The 14745-nt window shown below is 38.4% G+C and overlaps 1 protein-coding gene across 3 annotated transcripts in view; it reads right to left on the reverse strand.

The window, feature by feature from the left end:
- zgc:154058 (Transmembrane protein 150A-like) overlaps positions 1 to 14745 on the reverse strand; it is a 47961-nt gene that overhangs the window by 25252 nt on the left and 7964 nt on the right. For all 3 annotated transcript variants that reach the window (XM_057847732.1, XM_057847731.1, XM_057847730.1), the window contains exons 3-5: positions 12527 to 12574; positions 9823 to 9909; positions 7099 to 7166 (exon numbers count right to left, since the gene is read on the reverse strand). In XM_057847732.1, coding sequence (XP_057703715.1) covers positions 7099 to 7166; positions 9823 to 9909; positions 12527 to 12574 — 203 coding nt within the window. The remainder of the gene's footprint in view (positions 1 to 7098; positions 7167 to 9822; positions 9910 to 12526; positions 12575 to 14745) is intronic.

Here is a 14745-nt window from a genome sequence, read left to right on the forward strand (position 1 = left end):
CACGTAATGCAATGACATCATGCATCGGTACCATGGTGCAGCCTTAGTGACTGTGCTTATGTTCATTTTTGCGCACGCGTGACATTTAAAAGTCAAAGTGGTTTTATGACGGTGACTATTTAAGCACAGAACAAGTTGACTTACATTATTTCCTCAAGGAAAAATTGTTTAAATAGTCAAATGACTTGGAAGCCAACCACAAGTGTGCCAAGCAAAAGATTAAATCATTAGCTGTCATTGACTGAAATAGACGTCCTAGCCATTTTAACTGGAAAGGGCTGGCAGTGAACTTTTGTTTCTAGCCCTCCCAGCTGTCAATGGGAGCCGAGAGTTAACATGCAGCCTTGCAGTGATTCCAGTAACAATTGTGGGGAAAAAACTGCAGCATCTCCTTGTAAACAATCTTGTCTTTTCCCCCTTCCTCCTCTATAAAATGAGAAACATGCAGTCTCACTGAAGGGATAAGAAAGTCAACAGCACTATATTGCATTAGATTATGGCATTTCAGTCTCTATGCTGCAGACTGTCTGGCTGTGGACCTTTTTCCATTACTACAAAATGAGTTTTTAATCATTACAGATGAGGATGTTTCACCTTGTGGCCATTAGGCACTTCTGTAAAATGTCTAAAATGCAACGGAACTTGAATGATAAACATTCTGCCTGTCGGACACATGTAACATCCATGTTTGCATTTTTGTTTGGGTGGATTGATTTCTCTTGGGGGTGTACTGGAGTAAATGTCACACTGACAAGTAAAAGATTACCGTAATTTTTGGACTATAAGTCGCCATCTTTTCCCTCATTTTGAAACCGGCGCTTATAGTGTAGTGCAGCTTATTTGTTGATTTGTTGCTGTCATTAAGTGTCACCCAGCAAATTATGTCACTAACTTCATTTATGTCCAGCTCGGATCTTTTACATCCATTCAAAAGTGAGATCATTTGCTGGATAACACTAATGACATCTGTTATAAGCATTCATTAATGCTCATGACAGTGTCATGTCATAATTATGATTGTCTAATGACAGTCTTATGGCACCACTGTCAAATAAAGTGTTACCATATACCATAACTAGCAATTAATGAAACAACTAGAACAGTAACTGAAGAAATAATTAGCACAGAACAAGAAATTTGATTGTTATTTACATCTGTAGCGCTGCAATGCATGCTAGGAGGCATGTTGGACAATAACAGTGTTGAAAGCAGGGGGCAACAGAGGTTGATTGTCTCCCCCTTGGGAGCAGTGATGGCCAAAGCTTTGCGGCCAATTGGTTCAAAGCTTCATGGTGGTTCATTTGGTCTTATGACAGTCGTATGACGCCGCTGTCAAATAAAGTGTTATCGGTTAATATCTTTTGGTGGAAATATCCCATAATACAGTGAGGACAGCTGTGGCTTATAGTCAAGTGCGGCTTATCTATCAAAAAATGCTGTTTTCGTGTCAAATTTATTGGTGGGAGCTTACAGTGATGTGCGCCTTATAGTGCGAAAATTACGGTAATCAGAATACAATGTATAAATGACTGAATAACAAACGGTTGTGTGAGTTGGTCAAACCGATGAAAGGTTCTGGACCAGCTTCAAAGTGTGATTGGGACTGCCAAAAACGATTACGTTAATAGTCAATCAACTTTTTGCTATTAGTAGACTCATTGGTTCATGTATAAATTGTATGTTATTTTAAATTAAGAATTTTAAAATAAGACAATTTGTTTTGTCCCTCTCGGAGTTATGTTTAAATAAAAAATAAAACTTACCTTTTTCATTTTTTTTTTTAATTAAAATTGCAAAAAAATGTAAAGAATGTAGGAAAACAAGAATATTTACTATTAAGAGGCTCAAAATATTTTGTAGTTTAGTCAATTAAATCGTGGCAACGCTAGTTGTGGTTTGAGCTCAATTTTGATTCAGATTAGAACAAAGACTGTCTTCATGCTAAAGAACACAGTCAAAATTTCACTTATATTATAAAAGGTGAGGCAAGGTTGTCCTTCCAAGTATTACATAACTTTCTATGTGACAGTGAAGAATGAGACTAACTTATCCTGAACACACACTCATGACTAAGCCTTGATCACCTTCCAAATCGCGATCCAAACCAGATTACGCTAACTTCAGGAAACCCTGATCAGGAAGTGGCATGCTGATTTAAACATTCAGTCTGAATGCTTCGTGTCACGCCGCAACATCACAGACACAATGTTAGGTGCTACCCTGCGGCGAAACACACAAAAACGGTAAACATTACATTTGCACGTTCTCAAAAATGTACCGAACCCCACCTTGCAGTTAAATAAACCCCACTGTTTCCCACTTGGGGATCCGTTTCTAGCCAAACAAATTGTTGCATTCTCTCTCATAGGAGGTATGCGGAGAAATACTACATGTATCGTCTTTGAAGTATTCAAAGAAAAAAAGCATGAACTGTAGTGATCACTTCATCAAGTTACTAATGCCCATACTGTAAATCAATAGGCTAAGAAGCTAAAGCGCGAATTATTTATTTACAATAGGCTTTTGTACGGATACATACCGCATAAACTTAACCTACTTTACTGGCACGACAGTTAGTTGCTCGATAGTGGGTATTAACATGCTATGTTCTGACTATAATCACAGTAATTAAAATCAAAGAAAAGGTGATGAGGCGGAAAACACACACAAGGCCGAAAAAGCAGTTTCTGCAAGTGCAAAAGACTTTTATATGAACTACAGTATTTTAAGCAAAGTATTTGTTGTGTTTGATTGAACAATATGTCTAAATGCTGTCATAGCAGTTCCATCTCACAATATGCCCCCGGACTACTTCTAATTTGTCCGTTTTACCCCCAAGACGCCCCTTTATGGACAAATCACAATTGCTTTTGTTTCATCCCAGCCATAAAAACAAGCTAAGCAATTACATTTGTTATTTGAATTTTCTATCATTTTTAGCTTAGAATCATAAATTGATGTCTATTTATTATTTTAGAAAAGAAAAATGACTATATGAAATTTTTCACTCGCTTGTTTTTAACTTTTAAACAAATCATGTGACAATGAAAAAAATTGCGTCTGTAAATAGGTCACAGATATCTACCTCTTAACTATCGATTAATAGGATTTTGTTTTGGTAATGTAGCATTTTCCCGATATTTAGATGATAATCTATCCAAACAATAATTTTTTATTTTTTTTTTAACTTTTCAAAGAGAAAATATTTGAAAATAAATCTCTTCCACTCGTTTTGTCCATGATTTTTGTCTCGCGCTTCATACAAAATAACCCTTTTTAAGATATAAAAGCCAAACAAAGCCCAGTTGTGCCCACTCACAGCTGCGTCTTTACACTCGGTGACACATGCTACACGGCGTTTTGGGATCGAAACAAGATAAGTATGCGATAATATCTTGTTAAAATCAATGTGTCTTTAATTCTGCTCGCGTTTGATCGCACAACAAGTTACCGGAAATGTAGAGCGGTCCAGAAAAAAGACGTACATTGCAGTCGAACGCGAGCACGAAAAGTAGTTCGGACATAGCAGGCTAACTGAATAGCGTCCTATCCATTATCTTTTCGACCTGTGTTGCCGTTTGGATTGCTTATTTTGGAAAGATATCAATGTGTTGGATACATTAGATGGATGCTTAAATTATAAAGCATAGGTCCTTGGCTTGGAGGCTAAATACGATAGATGAATAGATAGATCTTACAAAATGTTACTTGAAGTGTTACTGATTATGTATGAGGACTTTATTTAAATGAGAAACGTTTCGTGAGAAAATTTTCAAAAGTCTCAAAAATGTCTATTTTTCACCTCACCTGATTTGACCTACTTTTCAGGTGTCATATAATGCCCTCCTGTTCAAAAATGTTCTTCCCTCAGAAAAAATATATTTAAAGCTTTCCAATGATGTATCACACATACAAATAGGACAATTTTGAAATTTGCCATGCCAAATTGGGGGTCTTAGAGCACAACTTCAAGGCACCTGGGTGTTTTCCGCCATGATGTAACATGCAGTCCTCATATGCGGTGGAAAAGCCAAATTTAAACATCTACTCTGCAAAGTCAGTGAACTTGATCATAATGACCTCATTTCAAAACAATAGGTTATACAGCATATTAGTTAATATTTAGGGTTTAAAAATCTATTTTAATACAGTTGCATATAGTCTATGCCATTTATTCTGCCCTTGCCACTTTCCCACTGTAGCTAGAAAGAAAACACCTTTAAATATGACACCTGCAGATTAAAAAAATAAATAAACACACACACTTTTATTACCCTCGACAAGGTAAGGACTTGTGAAGCAAAAAAAAAAAATGCCTGCCATTCTCTCAGGCGCACCTGTTAGGGCTGGAAATTCTGTTTGGAGATTACCCCATTTTCATTGGTTTGTAAAGGGTAATTCTAGTGATTCCCCAAGTACGACAGGAAGGAGGAAATCTCATCCCAAGCTTCAACCTCGTCCTCTAATCACTGCTTAAAATGTGAATAAGTAGCTTTTAAAGCTAATTTCTAGCTAGTGCAAAAGCTAAGCAAAAACATACATTATTTTGCATTTGTCCTGTCAAACTTGTAATGTATACTACCTCTATGCATATCACACATAATGTATACACAAGTTCACTCTGTGCTTGGCTCAGCACATGGGGTTGCAGCCAGTTTTGAGTAGCTTCTTGTGCAAGACATTAAACAGGAAGTGGATAACCTAACCACCATCACAATTGAATGCAATTTTAATCGAAAATAAGATTGCTCTGTAAACAGAGTAAAAAAAAAAATCCTGAATAGCTATTCAAGAAGCCAGAAAACTATTCATTGGCTGGTTCTTAACAATAGCCAACTGTGGCTGGAATTATGCGCGCTTAAGGCCCAAGTACACTAGATGCATGATCGTTGCGGTTCCGGTCCGACTCCGGTAAAAAATAGCGCCGGAGCCAATTCGTTCCCATTATATCCTATTGTTCAACGTATACCGGCCGCGTCAGTGCTCCGGATTGACTGCGGACTATCTCAGGCATGCCGCAGCCCGCCAGATGGTATAGGCTATTTTCTATTTTTGCCGGACACGCATCCGACAAAATGCGCGGAGCTGGGCCGGACGTCAAAAGCCCAGGTGCCTAATCACGGTTTAAACACCAGCAAACATGGACGAAAAACGTTTCATCATGGAGGTGGAAACTGGAAAGTCACAAAGTAATATACGATGCAGCAGATCGTTATTATAAGGACAGCATTAAAAGCGAAGCTGCAAGGTTTTCTATTATGTGTGTTTTTCTGGCAATGATATCAAACACACGACGTGCTGACAACTTAAAGCGAAAAAAAAAAGCAGCGTATTTGGAAGTGGTTCCACTGCAGAAATTCTCGTGACCGGCGCACACACAATGTCGGTTTGTCGAGGGGGAAAAGTACGAAAGAGAATAAAGAGACACCCACAAGTTTCGACCTGGTGGTCTATTCAAGACGTTTCTCTTTCTTTCCTACATTTCACTTGACTCTTCATAGAAAAAAACAACAGTTTGCGCTGGGCACAGGAATCTGCAGTGTTTAGACACCAATTCCAAGTATGCTGTTTTTTAGTTGTGTAGTATATAATTCGCTATCCATTTTATAAATATTACAGATTATTTAAGAGTTGTTTATAACAGCTCTATGAGATGTTATGTGCCATAAATTTTAAATGTGCACAAAGATATAAACCCACCGACACCAAGGGCATAATAGGGCCCCGCCGCCCTACCCTCCACACACGGAGCCCTGATCTCAACATGATGCAGTCAATCTGGAATTAAGAGACAGATATAACTAAAATATCAATATGCAAAGAAAAAATGTGCTCTCTCTCGGCTTCTCTGATGAGTATAGACTCCGTGTGTTTTTCGTCGTTTTAAATGGCACATTATAGCGCGCGCTCACGCGAGCGCTCACGAGGAAACGGAGTTGGCGGACCGCAGCCGTGCGCAGCCGGTGTGATTTGCCTGTTTTTGACGTACTGCGTGACACGCAGTCAACACTGAACCGGACCGGACCCGCAACCATCATGCATCTGGTGTATTTGGGCCCTTACAGTCAATGAAAGGCTTAAAAGCGTCAACAACAACAGTGTCAATGTTGTAGACTATACACTGTGAAAGGGGATGAAAGTTTGGTTTAGGCAATAGCCTGGTGCCAGTCAATCAGAGGGAAGACATTGTCTGGAAATAGTCAAATGACGACTCCTATTTAATAAACATGGAGAAGAACCAAGTCCACACTCCCACCTCATTTCCTTCATGCAACACACAGATACACGCAACGCAGCATGTGTGAGCCACAGCTGGGAAACATTAACTCCACGAGGGCAGTCAGTACCAGCACTTAGCACAAGGAACAGCACGTGTAGAATAACAAAAGCGTTTGGGCCAGCACATGACTTTATACTGGGTCGGAATTTTACATTTCAAGAGAGCACACGTTTACCACACGAGTGAGGTCATCTATTGCATTTTTTTTTTTTTTTTTTTTCTTTTAAATCATTGTTGGCGGGAAAGCCTCCTTGGTAACAAATATTTGTTTCCTAGAAGTTTCTTGAACACATGTAAGGGACACTGTTTGTTGTTTTGCTCTATGAAAAAAATTCACTACTGTACTTGACAGACTATTATTAGTGCTGATCATTTCATAAAATGTTATAGATGTGCCGTAATTGAGTGTATTAAATGGTATGAAGGCCCAGTCAAATAAGCAGCATTTATAATCAGTTGTGTTGATATTCTAGAGTACTTTTTAAACACCGTCAATGTGTTAAATGTCACATTTGACTATGTCAAGTCATACTTCTGCATTTGTCCATTTTTGAAGGCAACTGAAAAAAAAATATACTACAAAGCATTACGATTTGGAAACAGCAATACAAGACTACTTTAAAATGTCAGTACAAGTGTTTAAAATCATTTTGAAGACACTTGGCCAACAGTGAATACACTTTCAACAGTTTGCATCCCTCTATATCAACTGGAAGATTGAAATTTGGTTTAGGCGTGATTACAACGGACATAAACAAATAAAGAGCCAAGAATGGCGCTGATTAAGTCTGTGTCAGTGTGTGCAAATGATGCCTTACCCATGAATGAGCCTGTGCTGCAGATAAGGCTGAAGAAGCAGCTCTCCGGCGGAAGCGTCCCACATTTACTGAAAGACCAGAAAGCAATGATATCAATGATAACGCCACACCAAAGAAAATAATCAAAATCTTTTGATGCTATTGTGGCCCATACTTGCTGAAACCTCTACATTCCTCACAATTAAATATTGTAACAAGTTGTTTTAAGCTGCCAAGACTTTTTGTCCCTCATATGTGTTGAGAAAATAATGAACCACACACCAGCATTCATATATGAAATAGTGTGCTTCTTCACAAGCAGTGAGATAAAGGCTACTGGATCTCAACTTCTTACACACACACAGCTTCTCTTTCAATGAACAGCAATTGTTTTGTTGGAGGTCTGCTAATAGAGGGCGACTGTCTGTGCCCAGAACTGCTGCCCACCAAAAGCCAACTCAGCTGACTGCAGTCACATGTGTTCTTTGATTCATACACAGTCAATGCAGTTCTCCACATGGGACCACCCTAATATTAAGTGGCAAAACACCTTGATCAGAGTGGATGAATTCCTTTTGTCTTCCAAAGTTTCACACTGAGCACTTTTTTTTTTTTTCACGCATGTTTGTTCATTTTTTTTTTAAAAAAAAACATGGATTCAAGTTTAGTAAAGAGTTGTAACATGAGCTGAGAACTTGAAACTTTAAATACAGTGGGGCAAATAATTATTTAGTCAACCACTAATTGTGCAAGTTCTCCCACTTGAAAATGTTAGAGAGGCCTGAAATTGTCAACATGGGTAAACCTCAACCATGAGAGACAGAATGTGGAAAAAAAACCAGAAAATCACATTGTTTGATTTTTAAAGAATTTATTTGCAAATCATGGTGGAAAATAAGTATTTGGTCAATACCAAAAGTTCATCTCAATACTTTGTTATGTACCCTTTGTTAACAATAACAGAGGCCAAACGTTTTCTGTAACTCTTCACAAGCTTTTCACACACTGTTGCTGGTATTTTGGCCCATTCCTCCACGCAGATCTCCTCTAGAGCAGTGATGTTTTGGGGCTGTCTTTGGGCAACACGGACTTTCAACTCCCTCCTCACCACGTGGCATCAAAATTATGACAAGAACGGTGAGCAAAAATCCCAGAACCACATGGGGGGACCTAGTGAATGACCTACAGAGAGTTGGGACCACAGTAACAAAGGCTACTATCAGTAACACAATACGCCGCCAGGGACTCAAATCCTGCCCTGGCAGACGTGTCCCCGTGCTGAAGAAAGTACACGTCCAGGCCCGTCTGCGGTTCGCTAGAGAGCATTTGGATGATCCAGAAGAGGACTGGGAGGATGTGTTATGGTCAGATGAAACCAAAATAGAACTTTTTGGTAGAAACACAGGTTCTCGTGTTTGGAGGAAAAATAATACTGAATTGCACCATACCCACTGTGAAGCATGGGGGTGGAAACATCATGGTTTGGGGCTGTTTTTCTGCAAAGGGACCAGGACGACTGATCTGTGTAAAGGAAAGAATGAATGGGGCCATGTATCGAGAGATTTTGAGTGAAAATCTCCTTCCATCAGCAAGGGCATTGAAGATGAGATGTGGCTGGGTCTTTCAGCATGACAATGATCCCAAACACACAGCCGGGGCAATAAAGGAGTGGCTTCGTAAGAAGCATTTCAAGGTCCTGGAGTGGCCTAGCCAATCTCTAGATCTCAACCCCATAGAAAATCTGTGGAGGGAGTTGAAAGTCCGTGTTGCCCAAAGACAGCCCCAAAACATCACTGCTCTAGAGGAGATCTGCATGGAGGAATGGGTCAAAATACCAGTAACAGGGTATGAAAAGCTTGTGAAGCGTTACAAAAAACGTTTGGCCTCCGTTATTGCCAACAAAGGGTACATAACAAAGTATTAAGATGAACTTTTGGTATTGACCAAATACTTATTTTCCACCATGATTTGCAAATAAATTCTTTAAAAATCAAACAATGTGATTATCTGTTTTTTTTCCCCACATTCTGTCTCTCATGGTCGAGATTTACCCATGTTGACGATTACAAGTCTTTCTAATATTTTCAAGTGGGAGAACTTGCACAATTAGTGGTTGACTAAATACTTATTTGCCCCACTGTATGTATTTTTACATTGCAGCTGGCTGTACTGGTGTGTGTCTGTCAGATGGATTATGCAAGAACTGGCAACCTTATTTTCACCAAACCTGGTGGCGGGCTGCAGACGCGTCACAAGCCAAGAAAAACATGTTCAATTTAAGAAAACTTCAGACAAGTCCCCCCTGTAGTTTCATCTCTGCTCCGCTCCTTTGTTTGGCCTCCATTCTTATTTACCTTTCATGACATAATGCAAGATTTATTGGCATTGCTTGAAAAGATTTCATCCAGACATGTTACATAAAATACAACTATCGAGAGTCCAACTAGCCTTTAATGTTCAAAAGCCTGAAAGTTGAACAAAAGAGTGAGTGCCTGGGTTTGTTCCTGAAAATGTAAACCTACTCCCCGCAGTATGTTTACATGGTTTTGTGGACCCTGACTTATGAACTGACGGTTTCAGGCAGGATACTCCAACCTCAAGTCATTTCCCCAATGCACATCCAAGTACATAACAGTCCATGTGCATAAGGCAACAATAGTCTAGTGTTTCTGTTTTTAAACATCCGAAAGACACAAAGGGGTAGAAGAGACGGGCAGGAGCCGCTGGGGGCGGGGTCTCACTGACCTGATGAGAGGTACGTTGTCAAGTGTGCAGCACAACGTTGGTCCGCTCTGCAAATATAGCTCCTCCTCGCATGACTGGTTGTAAAACCTGGAACAGCACACGATCACTCATTTTCTAGCATCCACTTTATGGAGTCACAGGAGTGCCAAAATAATAAATAAATAAATAAAATAAAATAAAAAAATATAAATAAATAAATATATAAATATATATAAATAAATGAATAGGTAAATAAATGAACAGATACATAAATATACAGAGAAATAAATATATAAATAAATAAAAATATAACGGTATACTTTGTCATTGACATTTACTTTTGGTCAATAACAACCACAAACGGAAAAAACAATGACAATATTTTTCATTGACTTTTACTTTCTGTCATTGAACACCACAAACGGAAAAAACAATGACAATTATATTTTTTGCCTTTGCCTTTTCTGTTTGGCTTTCACATTGTCATTTGTCGATCGCCTTTCCTCTTTGGGAATGTAAATGGCAAATGCGCAGAGAAACGGTCTGTCAATCAAATTACGTTGGGAGGGGCTTTCCAACCAGGAATAGTAGTCGATAACTGATTATTCCTGGTTTAACTTTCCGCACGTGCGCCATAAGGCTACCCAAGCGCGCCCGCTGTTGTTTTGTGTGACTGCACTACGCCACTTCCTCCAATGTCGTCATGATTATAAACGCGAAGATTCGGACATTGAAAATAATTATTCTTTGAATGGTCTGGCATGTGTGTCGAATAATATATTTTATAATATATTTTTTTACCGTACTAGAAAAATGTATTTCTATCGTTGAATCGATCATAAAAAGTCTATCCAGTCTATCCTATCCATAAAACCGCACGTGCAACTCGATAACCGACGTCACTTTCCTTCAGGTAACTAGGAATAATCAGTTATCGACTACTATTCCTGGTTGGAAAGCCCCGCCCAACGTCATTTGATTGACAGACCGTTTCTCTGCGCATTTGCCATTTACATTCCCGAAGAGGAAAGGCGATCGACAAATGACAACGACAATGTAAAAGCCAAACAGAAAAGGCAAAGGCAAAAAATACAATTGTCATTGTTTTTTCCATTTGTGGTTGATAATGACCAAAAGCAAATGTCAATGACAAAGTATACCGTTATATTTTTGTTTATTTATATATTTATTTCTCTTTATATTTATTTATTCGTTCATTTATTTACCTATACATTTATTTATTTATATGTTTATATATTTATTTCTCTTTATATTTATTTATTCATTCATTTATTTATTTATTCATTTATTCATTTATTTTTAATTTTGGCACTCCTGTGACTCCATACAACTTTGCCTTCTTCAGTGAATTCAAATATTGCCAACCCTTTTATCGTAGGGGATATGTTCCAGACCCGGAGCATTTCTATTCTTTTCTAGACTCGACACTTAATGATTTAAAAGTAAAACACCTAACAAACGAGTCCAGTTGCTTCAATTCATCCGGTGCGGCTTCCTAGGAGTAGTTTGTTTTTCAAGGAACCCCATAAATTACCCAAAAACAGCTGCTTTTAAACGAAAATGGACAACTTCATGTTAGGCTGGTAGCAAAAATCTGCCAAAGGCTTAGAAATACATTTTGTGTCGCCGCTGAGGTGCTATGTGAAATTTTACGCCATGATCACTGTTAGTTGACCAAACGTGCAAAAGTTTTCTGTCAAATTCCTGCCCATTCAAGCTGTGGAGGGCCTTAAAGTTGTATCCCCTGCCCTGGGTAATTCCATGCTTAATCAGCAGAAGGTTCCCAACTCACAAGCTCAGATGTGCTTCATATTCTCTTTATTATGATCCTCTTGTAACCAAGTACTGTGCAAAATATTGTATCAAGTACTGTATCTCCATTAGTGTCATAATGGGCAAGGCTTCCTCATACAATTTTGTGGGTGTACTCATGATAGACCAAGAAAAGCAATGTGAATTTAGGGGCCGTTTACACAACAACAGTAACAAAGGGAAAATGCAAAAAAAAAATTCTTCACCAAATGTCTATATCGTTTAGGTGGAGACAGCATTTTGGTGGGCTGAAAACTCATTCCAAATTGGAAATGTTGGCTTGCTGTTGCCACCTAAAACGGTTGAAAACACAGAAATGAGTTTTGGTGGCAAATGTTTCCATGGTTGTCAGATCGGAAAGTGTCTCCAGCCCCATCACACCATAAAACCCACTCAGTTCAACAAACAACTGCCTAAATTATAACCTTCCATCTAAGGTAAGATTTTCCTGAAAAGTAGCCCAAATTATATCAACCCCCAATGCATTTATCTCCCATCCAGAGTCGCTCAATCTAGCAACATTGTCTATCACCCATACTTCAGAAAAGAAGCAAAAGGGTTACAAACAGGATTCAAACCGGAGTTTTGGTGGTGCTGCCACCTCAACATTGCATGCATACTACAACTTTCATGCACTATTACGTCTCCTTGCGCACGCATGTTTCTCCACACGAAAACTTTTGCATTTTTGCTTCAGACCATTGTCGTGTAAACGCGTCCTTAAATAGCATTTCTCATACATGCGAAATTTACAGTGATAACATTCAAAACAGCAAACATGAAGAAGGAAGTGAAATAAGGAAATTAGACACGTTCTTCCTGTTTCTTGTTATTAAGTGAAATTGGCCAGGAAAAATGTAAAACAAAGATAAAAATAGTTAAATGAACATACCAGTTATCCACAGGGCAGACATGTTGGTTGTAAAGGGCCATGGCATACCTGAAGGAGGAGAGCAAGGGTAATTAAACAAAAGAAATGGCGACAATTCACTTCTTTTATGGGGTGTTGTTTATGTACTTGGCCTTTTCCCGTATTGATGCTTCCTGATTTGTGACTTCTTGGCTGTCTGGCCTTTGCTACTTTGCTCCCCTACCAATCAGCTCCTTAACCGTCCAAAAGTCTTTTCCACTTTTGTCCTGTTGTACATATTTAAGTGTATGGTGGGTCCATGTTAGGGGTGTCAATTACCTATCTCATGACGATACGATATTGACTCTTTGAACAAAAATGCGATATTTGCTGAAAGAATGCCACATTTCAATTTCATTCAAGGGCTTTTGATTGATTAAATATGATATGCACACATCTAACAGGTACTTTTCAGCTAAACCCCTCAAAAAACTACAATATAAATTTGTCATTTTTTACTATTTTGTGTTTGAAGCATTTTATACACGTGAATGAAAACCTTTTTAAACAAAAGCTGTCCAGATGAAGTCGAAATTTTGAGTTTCAAACGGTTGTCGCTTAATCAATCAATGTATCGATCAATATTGATGTAATGGTATAACACTGGGTGTTCACTGCCACTCGGCTGGCTTCAAACATTTTGCCTCCCCCGCCTATTCCTTCAGCATTTCATGTAGACGTGCTGATTACCGGTTTCAAGCTATACCGTGGTATGAAAGCGTCACGGTTTCAAAAGCGGCAAAATTTTTCCGTCATACAGTCCTTATGGTATATGTCCCAAAAAAGCAGGGAGAAATCCCTCGCTTGCAGCTCCATGACTGAACCCTCCCCCACAGGTTGTTGCTCAGTGTCAGTGAGTCAGCTATGCTACACGATGGCTGGAGGAGGTGAAACTCCTGAACATTTTCCCCCACCAAAGAAAACAAAATCGATGGTATGGGAATACTTCGGCTACAGAAAAGTTACAGATGGCCGCGGCTTAGAGGAGGAGAGCCAATTGACATGTGGCTCGGTGGCTGCCATAACTCCAATATGATTTCGCATTTATACAAATTTAAAGGTTAGTAAACACTGTCATGAACGTTTCCCACCAGGTATGACAGTTAACTCCAGCGTTTTTAGTGTGTCTAGCCGTGGTAAAACAAGTATTTTCTCTCTGGAAACTGTTTGTGTTGAGAAAGAGGGTATGTGTGTATAATGTAAACATAATACGAGTTATACACATGTGCTTTTGATGGAAAATAATTCAATTATTTTTGTTCTGATGGTAATATTGAGCTGTGGCTGTGGGTAGGCTCACTTAAAGGACTGCATTTATTTTAATTTTACTTAGAATATTTCATTCATTTTTTGATATTTTTGTAATTTTTTTAACTGAACATAATACTTATGTTCCAATTTGCTAAAAGGTTTTTTAAAATAAAAATCCTGTTCAATTGATTTTTTTTAACCCACTGGATTAGATGTCTGTAGCCATCAATGGCACTAAAACATGATCATTCAGTTATACCCAAAAGGCTAAATAATTGGTGCATGTGTTTGGAAAATGAAGCCCAAGCAATAACAAATACTCTTATCAGTGCAATTATAACAATCATTTACATCAGGGGTCCCCAAACTACAGCCCGCGGGCCAGATACAGACCGCCTTCACATTTGGTTCGGCCCCCCGAAACAATTTTTTTTTTTTCCAGAGAGGGTTATTATCTATTTAAATAATAGTGTTATTATTATATTATATTATATTATATTATATTATTATTATTTTATTTACTTTTGTTCCGTGAAGAATCCAGAAAGGGTCATTTGATTGTGGCTTTCTGAAAAACAATAGATTTTTACAATCGTCACACTTTTTCTGTTACAAACTGACCCGGCCCCTCATCAGAAAAGGCCAAAATTATATGGTCCTCACAGGAAAAAGTTTGGGGACCCCTGATTTACATGAATTGAACCTTTATACAAACAGTTGATTAAATTTTCTGACATAATTACATCTGTTGTTTTTTTTTTTGGGGGGGGGGGGGGGGGACATACGATTTGTTCCTGCTTAAAGACAAGATAAGCATTTTGTTTACGTCTTGTACAAAAAAAAAAAAAAAAGTCAGTGCAGAACTTACTAGAAAACTAATCATTATCTATTCTACAGTATAAATAATTCCAATGTAGCTATTGGCCACCTGAATGTATCCATAACTATAA

The sequence above is a fragment of the Corythoichthys intestinalis genome, chromosome 10 (assembly GCF_030265065.1).
Source record: "Corythoichthys intestinalis isolate RoL2023-P3 chromosome 10, ASM3026506v1, whole genome shotgun sequence".
Taxonomy (NCBI): Eukaryota; Metazoa; Chordata; class Actinopteri; order Syngnathiformes; family Syngnathidae; genus Corythoichthys; species Corythoichthys intestinalis.